The sequence below is a fragment of the Malurus melanocephalus genome, unplaced genomic scaffold, assembly GCF_030028575.1.
Source record: "Malurus melanocephalus ecotype Western Australia unplaced genomic scaffold, MMel_1.1 scaffold_563, whole genome shotgun sequence".
In the NCBI taxonomy this organism is placed as follows: domain Eukaryota; kingdom Metazoa; phylum Chordata; class Aves; order Passeriformes; family Maluridae; genus Malurus; species Malurus melanocephalus.
This window is the reverse complement of record NW_026623795.1, coordinates 307,205-324,811: the sequence shown is the minus strand read 5'-3', so window position 1 is coordinate 324,811 and position 17,607 is coordinate 307,205. Positions and strand designations below refer to the sequence as shown.

Here is a 17,607-nt window from a genome sequence, read left to right as displayed (position 1 = left end):
GGCTAAATAAGGAGTCATCTGTTTGGATACTTAATCTGAATACACTCCTTTGTTATGAAGCGATGACCCTTTCCTTTGTTACAAGAGGGAGCAAAACGAAGAGAGGACAAAGCTGCTTTGCAATTCCAGATACAGTTCTAAACCTGAACAGCAAAAGTCAACATGGCTGTCACAGTATCGGAACCGATCTATTACAGAGCAACATGCACATGAATATTTTATTACACATACTCTTATTCCTTTGAGGAATATGTTAGGTTTTAGTTTAATGAAGGCACTGTGCAGGGTGGGGGGAGGGGAGAGAAGAACACGAGAAAATGTTGTTACGTTTGTATACATATGCGCATACATAAACCACAGACTTACGTTAAATAACAGTTCTCTCTTTCAGTCCACTGAAGACAGATTTAAGTGACATCTGCCACAAAGAAAAGGCCTTTGCCCAGTCTTCAAGATATAACAGATTAATATGACAGTAACAGAATATTTGAATTACTTATTTGAATATGCATAGCTGGGAATACTAATACGTCTGATAGTTGTATGTTATTTCCTTCATATTTTTTTCCCCTCAGAACTCCTAAGAACTGCTATAGAACTTCAAAACAAAGGAAGTCCTGTTACTTTTCTCCYCAATTTTAATCAAGATGGATTTTTTTAGGTCATACACCAATGTTTACAGCTACCATAGAAATACAGAAGTTTACCCATGTAAAGACTTATCTTTTAAAACAAGTTTCACTTACCTGCCTGTATTTCATCTACATATTTTGTCCTAAAACTCTGAAAGYAGATATAAACAAGTTCAAGAAAACATTCAGTATCAAAAAACTGTAATATGGTATGAGTAGTAAACCATTCTGTTCAGACTTATTACCACTACATGTAAACACCAGGAAAGTCTTGCKCAAGAAGATAAGCTGGTTATGTACTGTTTCAGGATGGAAGAGAAGTTGTACCAAAGTCTCTACTCATCAGCCCAAAATCCAGGGCTTAAAGCTTCTTCAGGTGGTATGTTTTAAGAAGGAAAACTCTAAGTAAAGAGGTAAAAAGGGTAAGACCTACAACCAGTAAGTACTATAAAAAGAACTAGTACAAGTCAGACAGGACTCCCTTCCAAGAGGATTTTTTTCCAACAAGCAATTGATGTTGGCTATCMATCAGTTAAAACCTGTAACCCCCACATATACTTACAATTAGTGCTGAAAAGACTTTGCTCACTATGAGCACTGCTGACTGATGAYAGGCTAGGTGTTCTCTCAAGCACTGATCTTTTGACAGGCACTTTGGATTTGGCAAGGGATTTRCACGAGCTAGTCCACAAGGCTGGAGAATTTTTCACTGAGGCACGCTTCTCTCCAGGCAAAGATCCYACACCTGTCAAATAGTGGGAAAAGAGGAAGGAGAAAGAAGAACAGAAGGACCAGGGAAGAAACTGAAACAATTGCATCTTTTACATAYATGCCTACAAATAAAAATATTTACACAGTAAAAATCCATATAAAATGGCTTAACCTACTTTCTATTGGTAAAAGGTGGTGTAAATTCAGAAAAACAGTTCCAAGGACTTAAAGCCTCAGAAACAAGCCAAGAGCTTTACAGATTGGCCTTCAAGGCAGATATCTGCATACAGAAAAAAGTCTTTTCTGCATTCTACCTCACATTATGGTTTGCTGTAYTGGCAATCCCACAAAAATATAACCTCCAAAGACAATCCAAGAAAGGAGTCTTCTGTTTGTTCCTCCCCAGCACATAGATTCACAATTCCACTCCCCTTTGACAGAACACTCTAAAAGATAATATCCTTTCAAGGAGTAAGAGCATCAGGGTATCAAATTGCTTTGTACACATATAATATATTGAAAACTGACAAGTTCTGCAGAACTAGTTTAACAGCACTTCCAAAACGAAGTTCTTAATGGCAAGCTGGGGCAAAATCATTATTATATTAAGTCCTGTTTTCATCTGAGCTTGTTGAAACACCCAACAGCTAAGTTAATCCAGTAGCAAAACTACCTATAGAGGAGGTAGGTATAGAAAGAGGTTACTCTTGAACTACTAACACAGCAAATACACTTTCCACAAGAAAATTTGAGTTTAATCAAATTAAGCTTTTAGTTTATTCCTGAAAAGTGTGTGCTTAGATTAAAATTTCAATGGCTCAGAGAAGATAGAGACACAAAGACCTCTCTTRTCAGCTCCGAGTTGACTCCTGTCAGCTTCAATATCAAGATCCTAAGAGAGCCTTCTGAATATGAGTGGGAGGTTTTCATTTTTTTTGTATAAACACATATATGGAAGACAGACTTTTTTTTAGAAAATATTTTTTAGAAATTTTTTTTTACTGATTGTAACAAAAACTATCTAAAATACCTTGATTTTTTTATGTCACTGCCATTTTCAAGTCTGTCAATTTATCTTATGGGAAAAGAGAAAACTACAGTGCTTCAGATTTGACCTAGAACCATCAAATTTCTACTTAAAGAGAATACTCCCTTTATTCCTTTCATCATAAAACACATTTCAACTTCACTTAAACTAAAAACCTGCTTAAATATGACAAAATTAGTAATTTCATCTTATGCAACATTAGTTTACTACAGGATTTCTACTCTTAAATACTAATAACCAAGAAACTATCAATTTTCATCAAACCCAAAAAAGCATGACATTAAGGGGATTGCACTAAACTTTAGACAAGAAAAACTCTCCCAATGTCTTCCTTTCAACAGTAGGTGGTGTGACAGGATTAGATAACTTGTCTCAAAAGATCCTGTATCAGGTAAGCAAAAACAAGAACAGTGYTGATAAAGGAAGGTATGTCCAAGCTACTTCCCTCAGTTCAGATCAATTCAGTAACAAAAGAGAAACCTCACTCACAACATATACTAAACCTGCATTAGGGAATTACATACTAYTGGTCACGGAATATAACATACACGCTCCAATGCTTTGCATCAGAGCTCCCTTTAGAGGTGCACCTTTATTACTTGATGATATTACGATGCAGAATTCTGATTCTGATTCGTATACAGCTTTGTTGTAGCCTGATATTAAACATCYGAGACAAAATTATCAGCCATATTTTAGAATTTTTAGTAAGTTACTGAAAGGGACCGCTGAATATACGGAACACACTGAAGAGCATACAAGCTTTGTTGTGCTATGAGAACACCACAAACCACAACTTCACACTTACTAAAAATACCTCTAAAACAGCACTCCAAACAACATAACAGAAATCATTTACATGTTTGATTAAAAAAAAAATTGTCATATGTGCACATCATAGAACAAACCTGACAGCTTTATAAAACTTTTCATATTGTTTTCTAAAATCATGTTTCAATAATCAATCACTAGGAAAATAATAAATCCAGACCAGTCAGAAATTCCTTTTCTAAATAGCCTCCTGGCAAAACAAGGTACAAAACCCAAACAACTCCCTCAAAAACCAAACAGAAAAAAGTCCTGCTGTACAAACATGTGTGTTAAGTTTGTATGACTTAGTGAGTTAAAGTTCTACACTACAAAAGGCAGCTAGAGGAACAAACACATTTTATCAGCTGTATTTGATTATTTAAAGATGATGGTAACATGCTTGATGACTATTGTGCTGGACTCGTTCACCCAGTCAAAAACATACAGGAACAAAATCCTGTTTTCTTGAGTGATTTTCACTCAAGAGGGGTCAAAGTAAGCATGTGAAAATCTGTTTGCCTAGTACAGCATGTTCCCTATACACGATTTGCAGCAAGCCCAACTTCTCTGCAGAGGCTGGACTGTAGCAATGCTCTGAACTCAAACTCATCCAGTGAGTACAGCGAGCTCTAGGATCTCCATTTCCAAAAGCAGGTCAAACAGATGATCTTTTCTCTTAATTCTTCCGCTGCTTGGTACTTTACTATAAAGCTTCTATTAAAGTAATTATTCAAGCATTCAAATATATTTTCAAAAAAATCTTGAGAGAGAATCTCTCTTAAGTCATGACAAAAAATCATTAAGAAACTACTCTAGGTATTCCCTCAACTAATGGTTTTAAAGGTTTTTTTGTGAAGCACCATTCCCTAAAAGAAGGAATTACACAGAATTAAATGCAAAGGTTTTGAAGACAGAAGCAGGAAGATATGGTATACAAACAAAAGTAYTGGAATCAAGCATAAAAGCAGGATATTTAGTCAACCATTATTATAAAGACAACAAGAAACAGCATCAAAGTAACAAGCTTTCATCAGTTATTTAATCTAGTCACTGAAGGGGGATACCAGAAATACCACATTCCTCTACAGTGTACTAATGAGTTGGCAATTCTATAGGAAAAAAAGTCTTCATGCAACAACCATGTTACTTGGACTAWGTAARACTATCTCTYCCAYTGGAATGGAAATAAGCAAAGAACAAAGCTCATTCTTCAAGAAGCTCTGACTCAACTTTCATATCCTTGCTCAAATAATCATCCTTTCATATCAACTTCCCATAGGTGGTTATCATCAAGAAAAAGTTAAGGCTTCCTTTAAATAGCACTGGAGCCTAAAAAAGCTCAAATTGACAGAATATTGACACCATGCAGATTGTAACGTCAAATACGTATTCACGAATTCTGCAATTTCATGTCCACCATTTCAAAACATGAACACATTTCACATCTAGAGCTGAACACTGAGCAACTGGCATTCATGGATCCACATGGCACCTGGAAATGAATGGTCTCCTTTTCCAGACACAAACTTTGGGCACACTAAGTGCAAAAGAAGTCTTCTGAAGGATATTTTCTGTTGTTGCTGCTTTTGTTTAAACCTAAAGCTAACAYTAATAGTTTGTTTCACCTTTCATTGCCTAATCTCTTGAAAATGTAGAATTTTTGATTTTTGTTTTATGCAGTTCTGATTTTYCCTGTGAGTTCAAAATTCCAAAGGGCCATGTTATAAAAGTGCTAAACTTCTTTGCTGGTGAAAAAGCCCAGCCTAAGCCTACAGTACAAAGTCTTGATAAAGTACAGGGAGTAAACATTCAAGAAAACATGCTATTTTTTGGCATCTATTGAAAAGAGAAAGTAAATAATGGAAAGACAAACTGGACTTTGGAATTGTTTCCAGCAGACCCATCTTAAGGTAGCTGACCCATCTTAAGGTAGCTGTAAGGGTGCTCATGGTTGCCATTTGTAACAGTGTCAAGTAGTAGCAATACTGACAGTTTTCTGATGGCTGCAAGCTCCCCAGTTTGCCTGATTAGCCATTCAGCATCATTAATTATACCATCTATTATGCTATACATGTATCAGTGCTCCTTCAAGRAACAAAGAGTGGTTACAGTAGGTTTCATAATTCTAAGGAAATTCTAATCACTCTTTCAAAGTTTCAAATTATTACCAAAATTACCAAAAAGGCAGAACACAATTACATTATGTTGCTATGAATGCTCAAATGTTCAACGTAAACATGAACAAAACCAGGGAATGTCAAGTTACTTCTGGGTCTTGAAATATTTATAGAAGAGAAATTTACTTGTTCAGACAACAACAACTTGTCAGAGAACAGTCTATATACTAAGGTAAGACTCAATTCTCCATTGAAACAGACTTCCACAGCATTCTTCCCATTCCCCTACAATCCTTAGACAAGCAGCAAGAAACCAGCAGTAAACTAGTGCCAAAAATATAACTGGGGTGTCAGTAGCCATGCAGGTAAGTGTTCACGTGTTCTTCCTCTTGCAGTAAAACATTCTTGGACTAAAACAGGAGAACAGGTCATCACTACTACAGAGCATTTATGAACAGTTACCAGCATTTCTTCCCTCAAATGATCCTACCATCAGAAGAATGACTGGGGTGTTTTCATTTAGSGGAAGAGAGAGGATGAGTAGTGTCTCATGTATGCCTACTCTTCAGTTTCACTTTTCCCCCTTCCTATCTAGTACAGCTTTGAAATATGGCATATTTCCTCCCAGTTAAACCCTTTCACAATCACAGAATTCTCCCTTCCTCATAGTCCCTTCAACCCCTTGAGCACTGTGACATCTCCAGCACCTAGAAATAGCCCTTCTCTTCCCTGGCCTCATGTCTGAGCTCACATTTGTTCTCTCACCTCCTGTCTGCCCRTAATGCTTGCTAGATTTCACCAGTTTTAAGTTTTTCCTTTTGTAGGCTGAAGTAGGGCAGCCCCATGAGAGACTACTCTTGCATAGTCATCTGCCACCTCCTACGAGCTCAGACAAAGCCTGTCTCTGGACAGCAGGTAGTTTTATATCAGCTTCCCAGGCACAGTAGTGGCAAAGCTTGCCCACTCTGGTTTTAACAGAATACTATTGTAAGCTGCATGCTGACTTAATCCAATTCCAAACACCAGCTTTTAACACAGCTGTTGTAAAGTTCTGTCTGTTTAGGAGTACTGGGTACAAGAAGTTAAATCAACATACTGCAAGGTAAGCTGAGGCAAAAGAAAACCACCAATCCCACAAAATCATGCTCTTCGTTATTGTCCAGCTCTCCATACCACACACCCTTCATGCTAGGCACTGAAATGTTTGATTTAGATCACTGCTTTTAAACTCGTGTTTTCTACAAGTCTTCTAAGTTTTTTATTGCAGGAGTCCATGTGTTCCTTGAACGAAAGAGGAAGCTCACTGCAGCAAAACAAATACAAATTTCTTCTGAAAGTCAATTATGCATATTTCCCTCCTCCTTTACCCTGAGAGAATTCAGAACTAACCAGTACAGGTAAAGAGTTATTTCAAGACTCATCAGCATGTCCTTGCAAGTAAATGACTAGGTACCAAGAAATTCCCCTGCAGGGAAGTAGTGCACACCTCTCTCCTAAAGGAGAATATTCTTATGGATACATCCACATTTCCCACAGCATCAATACGCTGACTGTTAGAATCAGTCTCTGCAAGTACAATCACGTTTCTTGGTACCGGTACAACATATTAAACTTCAGTGGGGCTAGTCAAAAAATTGCCYGTAAAAAGTCTGGGAACATGCGGGAAAAATTTATTTCTCTAGGTATGATCATTGATAGCACCTTAAACAAAACTGACAGGATGAAATGTCCCCTTCTAGAAGCCAGTAAATTACCTGAAATGCTAATAAATCCAAATATTTCCAACTCCCTCCTCTTCTCACACATCCCCTCACAACTCAGAAAACCACATCCAAATCATCCACAATAGAGATAAATCAACCAACTTACTTTAAAATCATTCATTGCAATAKATTTCAATATATTACCTCACAAACAAAAACCTTTTCACTTCTACTCATTTCTTGTGGTCAGCTTGAGTTCTAAAAATTAATAAGAAGTATTTTATTGCAAAATATGTTTTCATGATGAACCGTATGTAAGCCTTGCCAAAACATGAGCAACACTGATCCCACAGGAAGAGCTCCTTCTTAATGAAAAGTAACAAAAGAGAAAAGGTGTTAAAGTTACGGCAAGTTTTTCTGCTAGTGTATGTAGTCAAGGCTAAAAGCAAATTGAAAAAAAATACGTTTAGGTAACATCATTTTATGGCTCCTTTCTGGCTTCAAATTGTCAGTTGACCACTCTGTAGTTGAATGACCAAAACACCTGGGGCAGGAGTTCAGCAGTTAGTACTTGGCACAAATAAATATATTGCTCCAGCCAGCTTCCAGCAAACCATTCATGTTGAGGATGTCCTGGAAGTGAGGGCAAAGTAGACTGGAAAGATTACCAGGCAATTCCGACTCAAGCAATTAGAGATACAATAAACAGCAAAGCTCCCAGGCCTTCACAACTAACACTGTTTTCTGAACTCTCACAAACTCATCAACTGCTCAAAAGTCCTTCTGCATACATTAAGTTCTTCCCAGTTTAGAGAACTGGTTATGAGGTACAGAGTCACTATGCAGTGGAGAGGTCTGGATAAAGATGACCAAAAAAGGATCAAAGACAAGCTTTGTTATTATACTATGGACTACAGATCTTACATTCTGTGGAGACCCATGTATTAGTTTCCTCCTTCCTAAACCTCTGAAGGGGAATACACAAGTTTTAAGTTTGCTTTTATCACAGGCTTTAATTAGTACAGATGTAAGAAAAGGAGATTGAAACCAAGTAATCTGGACTAAGAAGGACAAATAATGATCTTGGGTAAGTTAGTGTATGAGTAACCTGCTTTTATGATCCATAAAAGAAGCTGGCTCCTCTGTAAAGGAAGAAAGACGGTCTGAAATTAAACTTTAAGCCTTATGTGCAGACCCTGGTGCATTCCACACTTGTTTATGAGAAAGTATATGGACACCTTTACAAGTAACTGTCTATTCTAGGATTTTGAGTAAAGTCCCAACTGTTTCAGTCCAGAGAACCTGGAAGTTATGTTTGACTTTTAAAATATTTTGTTTCCTCTTGGCAGCATGTCAATCTAGCTTTAAAGAGTCACATGGAATAACAGGAATGATACAAGCTGAAAAATTATTTACAGTAACTATATTTGGGTTGGCTCCTGGTTCAGTGTCAGAACAGAATCTCAAGGATTGTGGGAATGTTTAGTGGAACTAAATTGATTTGGTCCTGCTTCACTAGTATTGGGAAAGGCTATGCCAAAAAGTCATTAATTACCAAGTTTATACATTTCCAGCTGTATGAAAACTGATTTAAACAACTTGGTTTCGATTTTCCATCTGAGAAGCCCTCCTTCGTGCAATAAACTGCAATAACACTCAATAACAAACCAAGTCTTAATCTGTCACTGTCTGTTCTGATTTTAAGTTTGGAAGCTTCCATCAAGCACACAGTCAAGTGTAAGATCAAGCCAAAATTTAACAGCAGGAATTTAGCAACTACAAACTAAAAAGAAAATCAGCATTTTAAAGTATCACTAAAACCTGCACACATTCATTTTCTATAGCATAAGAGGAATTGTTTTCCCATGCTTCTGGTAATTGGAGAACACAGGAAAAGTCCTCCAAAATGATCAACTTTTCATAAGGAAAAGGTCTCACTTTTCCAAAATCATCTTTAAGGAAACACAGAATTCACACTCCCAAGCTTCTCTGTACCCAAGCTTTCATTAGTCTTGTTAAATGCTATGAAAATAACCTCAAGAGAAAATGGGAGTGACCACTGGATTCCACTCATGGAAATGATAAGTAAAGCACAGAGCCATAACTCTACCGAAGGGATATCAATGACTTAAATCAGACACAAAAGGGTACACAACATGTCACAAAATCCCCACCAGTTAGCAAGAGACATTTTTGTTACACAGATGATTTATATGGTTTCCATTGATTTCTGCAACTCTTTGAAAGTAAGGAGAAGAATAGTGTTATTGATCCTCTCACATTCCTAAAGAGTTTCAATTATATAAAAGGCTTGACAGAGCTCTCACCTTGACAGAGCTATTGTCTAAACAACATTTCTTAGAGTGAGAAATAATTTAAAGTAATGGTGTAATTTTAAGGTAGAAGTGGAAATGAAGTTGCAGCATATCAAAAGTCTTACTTGCAGGTAAAGCTCCTTTCTTTTACATATTTACAGGTAGGTTGTAGTCAGCAATAGGAGGTAAAAAAGGCACTGATGGGCATACACATGTTTAGATTTACTGTAAATCATTTATATTCCTATTTGATGCTGTTCAATTTCCTGTGCCTCAAACTGTCACAGTGCTTCTGTTCAACTGCACAGGTGGTAATATAGAGTTGCTRGGGCAGATTTGATAGAAGAAAATCTTAGAGTGATGTTCCATGGCTTCTCCACCTCCCTTCAATTCCTCCCTTCAAGTGAGACAAAATCATGGGTCTTCCAAAACCATAACACCTCTACTGTTATCAGGCTATTACTCCATACTGGCCATGGTACATCCAAATTAGAAGGCTCTGTATATTTTCTGGGAACAAAAACAATAGGTACTTTGATTTTGAAACTGGTTCCAAGTCCTCCCCAGGGCTCCAAAATTATATATCTATTCCAGTAAAAACAGGTAAGTCAAACATCTTATTCTGTGCCTCAAATTCTAATAAATGTTTTCACTGACAGAAAACAAACATAGCAAAAGACATACTGCCTGCCATTCAGTACTGCAGAAATCTACACTCACCACCATGGAAAAGTTATCTGTAGAGAATAAAGATCTTTTTCTTAGAATGAGTGTGTCATCCTCTCTCATGAAGAAAGAGATAATAGTTACAGAAATAATTTAACTTGCAGCAAATCTGRAAATCTGATCATAGTTGCAGAAATGGGGCTTTGTCTTTATGCAAATCACTTTGGTACGGTGGATCAAGGTGGGCTTTTCTTTTAGAGAATCTATTTCTAATTCAGCAAAAACATTAAGTTCCAGCTAAGATACCTCAACACYGGTGAACAGTGCCCAGCAACCATTTTGAAATTAACAAACCTAGTTACTTCCAGACTAACATGCACTGCAAATACAAAAATACAGCATTTGAGATGTAAGTTCTGCTCTCCTGCTGTCTCCTGCTCAAGTGAGAATCAGGAAATTTCCTGAGAAGAAATGCCTCCTATTGGTTTAGTGCATTACAATTAAAAACTTGAGTTTTACCAGTGGAAATTACCAAAATCTCAACTCCTGACAAGTTTTAACGATCTTATAACTGGTGTTTTATACATGGCATTTTTTTTCTCATTTCTTGGTTGTAGGGGAGCTCCCTGCTTCCCATTTGAACAGTCATTGTGTGAACACAATCCACTACTCACAAGATCTTTATTATTCTAGGAATAATACATATACTAGTACGTTTTGGACAGATGCACCACTTCAGTCCCTCAATAGGCACGTGAGAGTTGACATACTATCATTTCTCTTGTTCAGAGTATTTAATGGATTCAACTACACCAACTTCTCTTGTTGCCCAATGAAACAAATACTATCAGTAACTGGTTAAGAAATAGCTGTATATATGTTAGTACCTTAGGAAGAAACAAGTTCGTTATGATTTGGACATTAAGACTCAACCTGACAAGACTGAATAACCTAGTCTGAATTCAGTACTGACCCAGTTACAGGCAGCAGGGGCTGGACTAGGTGACCTTCAGAAGTCCTTTCCTTTCTGGATTTAGCTAGTCTGTCTGTAGTCTGACAAAATCCTGACAGCAAACAACTGTACTGCTACTGAATGATTTATCTGAAGTTTAATGCCAAAGTGTTCAAATGACACCACTGGATAAAATAGTTATTGCCTTCAGGAATGCTTCAGCTTAAACAGATAACTGGGTTTGCTTTACAAATTGCCACTTGGTGACAAAAAGTGTATTTACAGTTTTACTGAAAAAATATTAAAAACAGAAGGGGTAAGGAGCAGGTGATATGGTTTTACCTGATAGTGCGTGGTGACATAGGGGGTTTAGTAGCAATCCCAAATAACTCTGCCCTATATCCCACCCCGTAATCCTGTCCTCAGATTTGCATTAGTACAAGGTTTACCAGGGAGCAAGGACACAAGTTTAAAAATTCCCTTATTATAAGGGATGAGGAAGTTAACCTGACACAGTTGAATGCATCAAATCCTACTTTGTAGCACCAAAACACTGCATAAGCAAGATGAAGGGCAATAAGCACTAAGAACAGTGAGCTAGGAACACGGGACTAGGGAAAGGACACAGAGAAAACAAATTTCTYCTCATGTGCAGCATTAAAGTTCCAGTCTTATGAGATCACATCACAAGTTTGAAATGCTGAAGTGCTGCTTCATGCTGTTAGTTTAAATAGCCTTTTTCCAATAAGAAAAATTTGGAAAATATTCCATTGACTACCATAACTTCAACAGACAATGAGTTAGTTAAGGAGTGACAGGTTTAGCTTTTTAAAAAAAAAATCTGGGGAGCAAATGTTTTTATTTTCAACAACAAATGACTTCTGTTTCTTCTGAAAGTACATCTAATTTTGTTTTCTTTTTTTTTTTCTGAAGAGAAGTTCTATAACTCAGTCATGCTTACATTTATTTCTAGTGACAGTATCATAGATCTAGTCTGGATTAATAACTTAAAGGAAAACTCTGTATCTGTATCCATCTCACTTCTTCTAAGGCCATAATTATCGACAGGAAAGCTCTAGGCTGGTATTTAGAGGGGTGATGAGTTCTCCAAGAAATGGGCAGCCTACAGGTTGGTGCCTGGTTCACTGAGCAAGTGCCTCACATAAGCAAGCCTCAAGTGGGCGAACAGCCTTATACCCACTTTCTTTGAGGGACTCATCCCATAAAAGAATACAAACACAGATTTTATCACACTTCACCTGTACATAATTAAGGGGAGTATTTTTTAGTGTTTTATAATCTTAGATTGAGCGGGTTAAAAAAAAAACAAACAGGTTTTACTAGGTATATAGCTGGGTGTGTACGCTCCAAATCACAGTGCATTGTAGCGTAGTCACTCACAGCCAGGCTACCTTTGCAACTATTCCACTGCGACACTCTGTTACAAAAACCCAGCACATAACCTACCACAGCACTTCTGAATTTCCACAATACAGGTACAGAATGTAGTTTTCAGTCATGAGGTTTGAGCAGCAGCTTACACACTAGATGAGAGATTCTGCCCTGCCCTTGCTATTAATCAGTCTGTTCAATTAGCAGCTCAAGCAGTAGTCTCACCTTCAATTATATTCTCCCCTTTCTAGAAACTACAGAGCTGTACTAAAATTAGGTTGAACAAAGTAAGTTATGTCCTGAAATAAGGGCTAATTCCCACTGGGATAGCATACAGCTGCTTATCATAAGAGCATTGTACCTGAGCACTCTATTTTCTCCTCTCTCAAGTAAATTTAAACGCAATTTTGCAAAATACTGTTATATAACCAAATATAAAATATTTAAATACTGGTTTTTCTAATAGCATCACACMGTCCGAAACGCACCCCTTACTAGATAAGATTTTACAAATCTTAGTAACAAACTTTTTTCTTTTGCCTCTGTATTAGCAATTTACAATTGAGACAGAATTCTTTTTAGCACTGAAATACTGCTCTGTACCACCCCCAAAGTTGTGTCAGAAAGTTCATAAAGTATGATAATTTAATTTTAACTAGTAAAGTAGCAATATTCCAGTGAAAAAATCTCTTACCAGAGCTTGATGACAGTAGAGCTTGTTTGTGAGAAGGTGTGCTGATCATTTTATTTTCACATACTCTCTTCAAGGTCGACACAGATGGCACCATTTTCACCTTGGGAGTTAACACACTTCGTAGTGTGACTGGGTCTTCCTTTGGTATGTTTTTCCCTTGTGTTGTCCCATTTTTCACAGAAGGCATCTATTTTAAGAAAAAAAGCAGAAACCAAAAAACCAACAACAATACAACCCACACGCCACCACTGTGAGAAACTAAAGATTTCCCTTTGCAGCATCTGTAATGAAATACTGACCACCCAAGTAGGGAATACGCTTAGCTAGTCTTTATCCTATTGTCCACATCTGCAGTTCAGAACCTCAAGAACTATCTCCTGAATGGCCTTCAGCAACACAACCTATTAGTTTGAAGCTAATCACTAGWAATGAACCAACAAACTAAAAAGAGGTTACAGAGGTCACTTTACATCAGAATTTCTTCCTCTTCCTCACAAAACTCTAATTAGCCACTCAATTACATGAGTACACCTAATCTCAAACCTTAACCAACAAACTACATGTTAGTGCCYTGAGAAGTTATTGTCCTGTACTACCTGAAATGTCACAGCCCTTATAATAGTTTCCTGGTCTAGGTCTTATGTCACAACAGCTTAAAATCCTTCACATTGAGGTGCCATAGACAAAACGTAAGTGAAGGAGTGAACTCAGGACAGGTTTAAAATAACTAGTTTAAATGTATGAAGCACCTGTTTCACATGGAATTTTTGCTCCAGTTTATACAGACATTAGTTCATGGCCACTCTTGTCAAGCCTATAAGCACACACTTTACAGTTCAGCTCTTCACGTGCTTTTCTGGGACTCAAGCTGATTGCAGCAATTCAGTTGGAGTACCACATTTTCCCCTTTTGACTCCAATCCTCATCTTCATTTTCCGATGTTAACCTGTACTTTTCAAAAGTACAAGTTTCCAGGTACAAGAAAAACCATTAAAATCACAAAGATTCCCTTTTTGGCAATGGGTGAATTATAAGCATTCTCTCCAACCGTTAGTACCAAAAGTAAGGACTGACACAGAATCCAAAGTCTTAAAAACTTCAGAATTAAAATAGACCATTCTTGCTTTCATGCTAATTTAAGTTTTCAAGTTAAATTATTATTCTAATAAATAATACTACTTATTAATTTCTTGTGCAATGTTTCAAAAATGTTCTAAGTATCTTCCCTGATATACTGAGTTTTACAGGAACTTTTCTGGTGAATTTGTGAAGTCTGTCAAAAATTCAGACCATGACAGTTTTACCAGTAACAACTGCTGCTTCCATTTCATTGATTTAAAGTAAGCTGTTGAACCCACAAGCCAGCAACAGGAGAGCCTTCATATAGCACCAAGACTCCAATGTCCCTATCACACCTCCTGAAATCCTGGTCAATCCAACCCCAACACTCTTCCCTTCTTTCCCTTTGTTGATTTTCTTTTCACCTTCTTTCAGTGTATTTGAAAGCAGCAGGTTTCTCCTGACAGGCAGCTGACTCATCCTAAAATATTTCCCAACCAACCAGCACATGCATACCTCCCGGCMAGGAAGTTTGCACCTTCCAGCTGGCTGACAGCCTAAAACCAGGTATATGCCCTCTGCATGAGAAATATTTCCTGACTACTCGTAACTATTCTAATGAGTGCCAGTTTTACTTCAGACAAATAAACTCCCAAACTGTACAAAGCAGAAAGTGAAATTAAGTTGTTAAAAATAGAATGTTTCACAAGCTTTTTGGTCTCTGGGTTTTGTGTGACTTGTGTTACTGTTAATATATACACAACATTTACAAAACTACTTTTAAAAAGTCTACTTTAGTTCTAAAGCACATTTTGAAATAAAATACTGAAAACAGCTATTTATCTCTAATGTCTATCTGAAGCTACAGCACCACTACAATTATCTTGAGAAAATATATATTAAAAGCTGTATTTAGAAAACATCACCAAATTATGCTAAGCAATTTTACAAGGTTGACCAAATTAAGACTTGTTTGCTTTTATTAGGCATCATACAAACTGTATTGTCCTAAAAAGACCTTACTAAAAAAAATTTATACTATGGAATAAGATTAATGTGGACACACTAAATTGCAGCTGAGGCTAAGTGCAACTAGCTTCTAAAACAGTACTTCTTCCCTGTCTTTACTGGGGGAGACACTCCACTCAGAAATCGACACTACAGTTAACGTCTGTAGACACCAAACCCATTCCACAATTTCCACACTGTGCAATACTGAACATCCTTTCTGCAAACGTACAAAATAGACAAATAAGTATGACAGAAAAAAAAACTTACCAAAGGAACAGAGTGCACGTGAAATGTTACATTTGCTTTATCTTTTACCAGCGTAGCTTCCAGAAGCACTCCTACATTGCTGCTTTGCTCTGTTTCACCTTTGTTCAGGTCGATGTTTGGAGCACAAGGCGCCATTAAGGAGTTTGAACTTTCCATTTCATCATTTAGCATCTCTTTCGAGTTCTCTCCACTTGTTGGAAGCACAGCAGAAGCCAAGGAGCATGCCGAATGGGTAGCGCTTGCTTTGTCAATGTCTTGTGGACTTTGCTTTAACACAGGTGTTTTCGAAGCCTTGTGGGAAGCTGGGATGTTTCTGGGATGTGTTGTGGCATGTACGACTTGGCTAGTGAAGAGGTGTTTGTTAACATGATTATGGGGCTTATTCACAGACAATTCCACCTTAGGATCTTTAGCCAGATCTATTGTCTTTTTCAGCACTTTTAYAGAGGAGGACAATTGCCTCGGGGAACCAACCCGTGAAGGTGAGGAGACAGATGACAGTCGAGGGGACTGGGAAGCCTGTTTCAATGATGCACTGTCTCTTGACTGTAGCACAGGTCTAGACACAACCTTTGGCTTAACATTTTTAAAATTAGGTTTGGGAAAATTAACAATCTCAGACTTCTTTGCTTTGGTTATTGTTGATGCAATAGGAGACCTGCCCACTGGTTTTCTTGCAGTTTGATCTGAATTACCTTTCAGCACAGATCTTCTGTTATGCCCTCCTACAAATTTTTCATTTGGTCTTAGTTTAGAAGACTTGTCTCCAAGTTCTTCCAAAGCTGAAACAGAAAAAGTTCTATTTTTTGACTGTTCTTTAGGGGTTGAAGTACAGAGAGACAAATTGCTTTCATCAGCCATTGGACTGAAGACTACAAAAGTTGCTTCGCATTTCAGTTCAGTCATAACAGTCTTCTTTAATTTTGGTACATCGCAATTTACAGAAGGGATGTTGCACATATCCTGAAGCGCAGCATTTCCAGCAATAATTTGTTCTTTGGTTAAGGGTTCACTGGGTTTCTCTGATTTTTGTTCTCCATCCATTTCATCTACTGGGAGAAGGTGCACACTATTTACAAGACTATCCATGTATGTTTCAGCAATAGAATTCCCAGTTTCATCATGGTCAGGAGTAATCTGCAAGGATTTCACTTGGTCATCTTTATTAATACTAATAAAAGGTGATAATACATCTCGCCTATAAAGATCTATACATCCAGCAGCTAGTTCTACAGCCTGTGCTTCTGTTTCTTGTGATTCCTTATCAGTCTCGATAGTGTCTTTTTGATAATGTTCAACATCTGCAGAGGTGAAATTAGGTGTTCTTTCTGAGCTGGTTCTAGAAAWTTTCTGTCTGGTATATACTTCAGAAGAGATCAATGTTTCTCCCAGATGTATGTCATCATTTTGATCAGTTCCCAGAGTTTCATCTGTAACATTAGTAACATCCAATGTGCTCAGCTGGCAGCATGCCCTGTCATTTTGCAGGGACTGCATGTTCTGCTCTGAAGCAGGAAGAGCTAGTACACATTTAGAGTCAGTCTGACTGTAAGGCACTGAGTGTTTGATACACTGATTTTGCATTTTTGCCATAGCAAAGTCACCTTTCTCTAAGTTTGTCATTGCTTTCAAGTCACAGTTCAGAGGACACATACAAGTCTGTTCAGTCACAGAATACATGCAAGCAGCATCTGTATCTCCCAACGGAGCTCCGGTCCAGTTATATTTACCAGGTGTGTCCTTCAGATCAAGTACTTCAATACACTGCTGGTTTAAAAGACTTCTGAAGTCACCCTTATATTCAAAAGTAGTATCACCTTCATGCTCAGCCACTGTATTTTGATCAGTTGAATTACTGTGCATCTTGCTGGCACAATTCTCTGAGGAAGGTGTAGCTCTGTTACAGGCATAGTTATTTCCATTTTCATCCCTTATAAGTAAGGAAGATTTCAAGCCATTCTTTGCTTTGTCATCGGACTTCCCAACATTCATTTTGAAGGCTAAATTTTAAACCGTTTTCATTTTAGACTTCTTTAAAATCGCAGAGAAAGCAAATTCTTCTGAACTTTGGAGAAAAAAAAACAACCGCTTTTCCCTGAAATGTGTCAATTGTCCTGAAGATATTTAAAAAGCAGTTCTTTGTTTCTGTGTTTCCCAAGAAGATTCAAACGTTCTAGAATTAAAAAGAAACTTTAAAAAGTTAGCCAAACCACGATTTTAAGACAGTAAG

General features: G+C 37.4%; 1 protein-coding gene across 5 annotated transcripts in view; it reads right to left on the bottom strand.

Annotated features, from left to right (window-relative positions):
* Positions 1–17,607, bottom strand: part of MTUS1 (microtubule associated scaffold protein 1) — a 119,841-nt gene that overhangs the window by 68,716 nt on the left and 33,518 nt on the right. For 3 of the 5 annotated variants that reach the window (XM_057382291.1, XM_057382293.1, XM_057382290.1), the window contains exons 2-4: positions 15,378–17,550; positions 13,041–13,227; positions 1,195–1,377 (exon numbers count right to left, since the gene is read on the bottom strand). In XM_057382291.1, coding sequence (XP_057238274.1) covers positions 1,195–1,377; positions 13,041–13,227; positions 15,378–17,369 — 2,362 coding nt within the window. In that variant the 5' untranslated portion in view covers positions 17,370–17,550. The remainder of the gene's footprint in view (positions 1–1,194; positions 1,378–13,040; positions 13,228–15,377; positions 17,551–17,607) is intronic. The other 2 variants (XM_057382292.1, XM_057382294.1) reach the window with 1 other exon arrangement.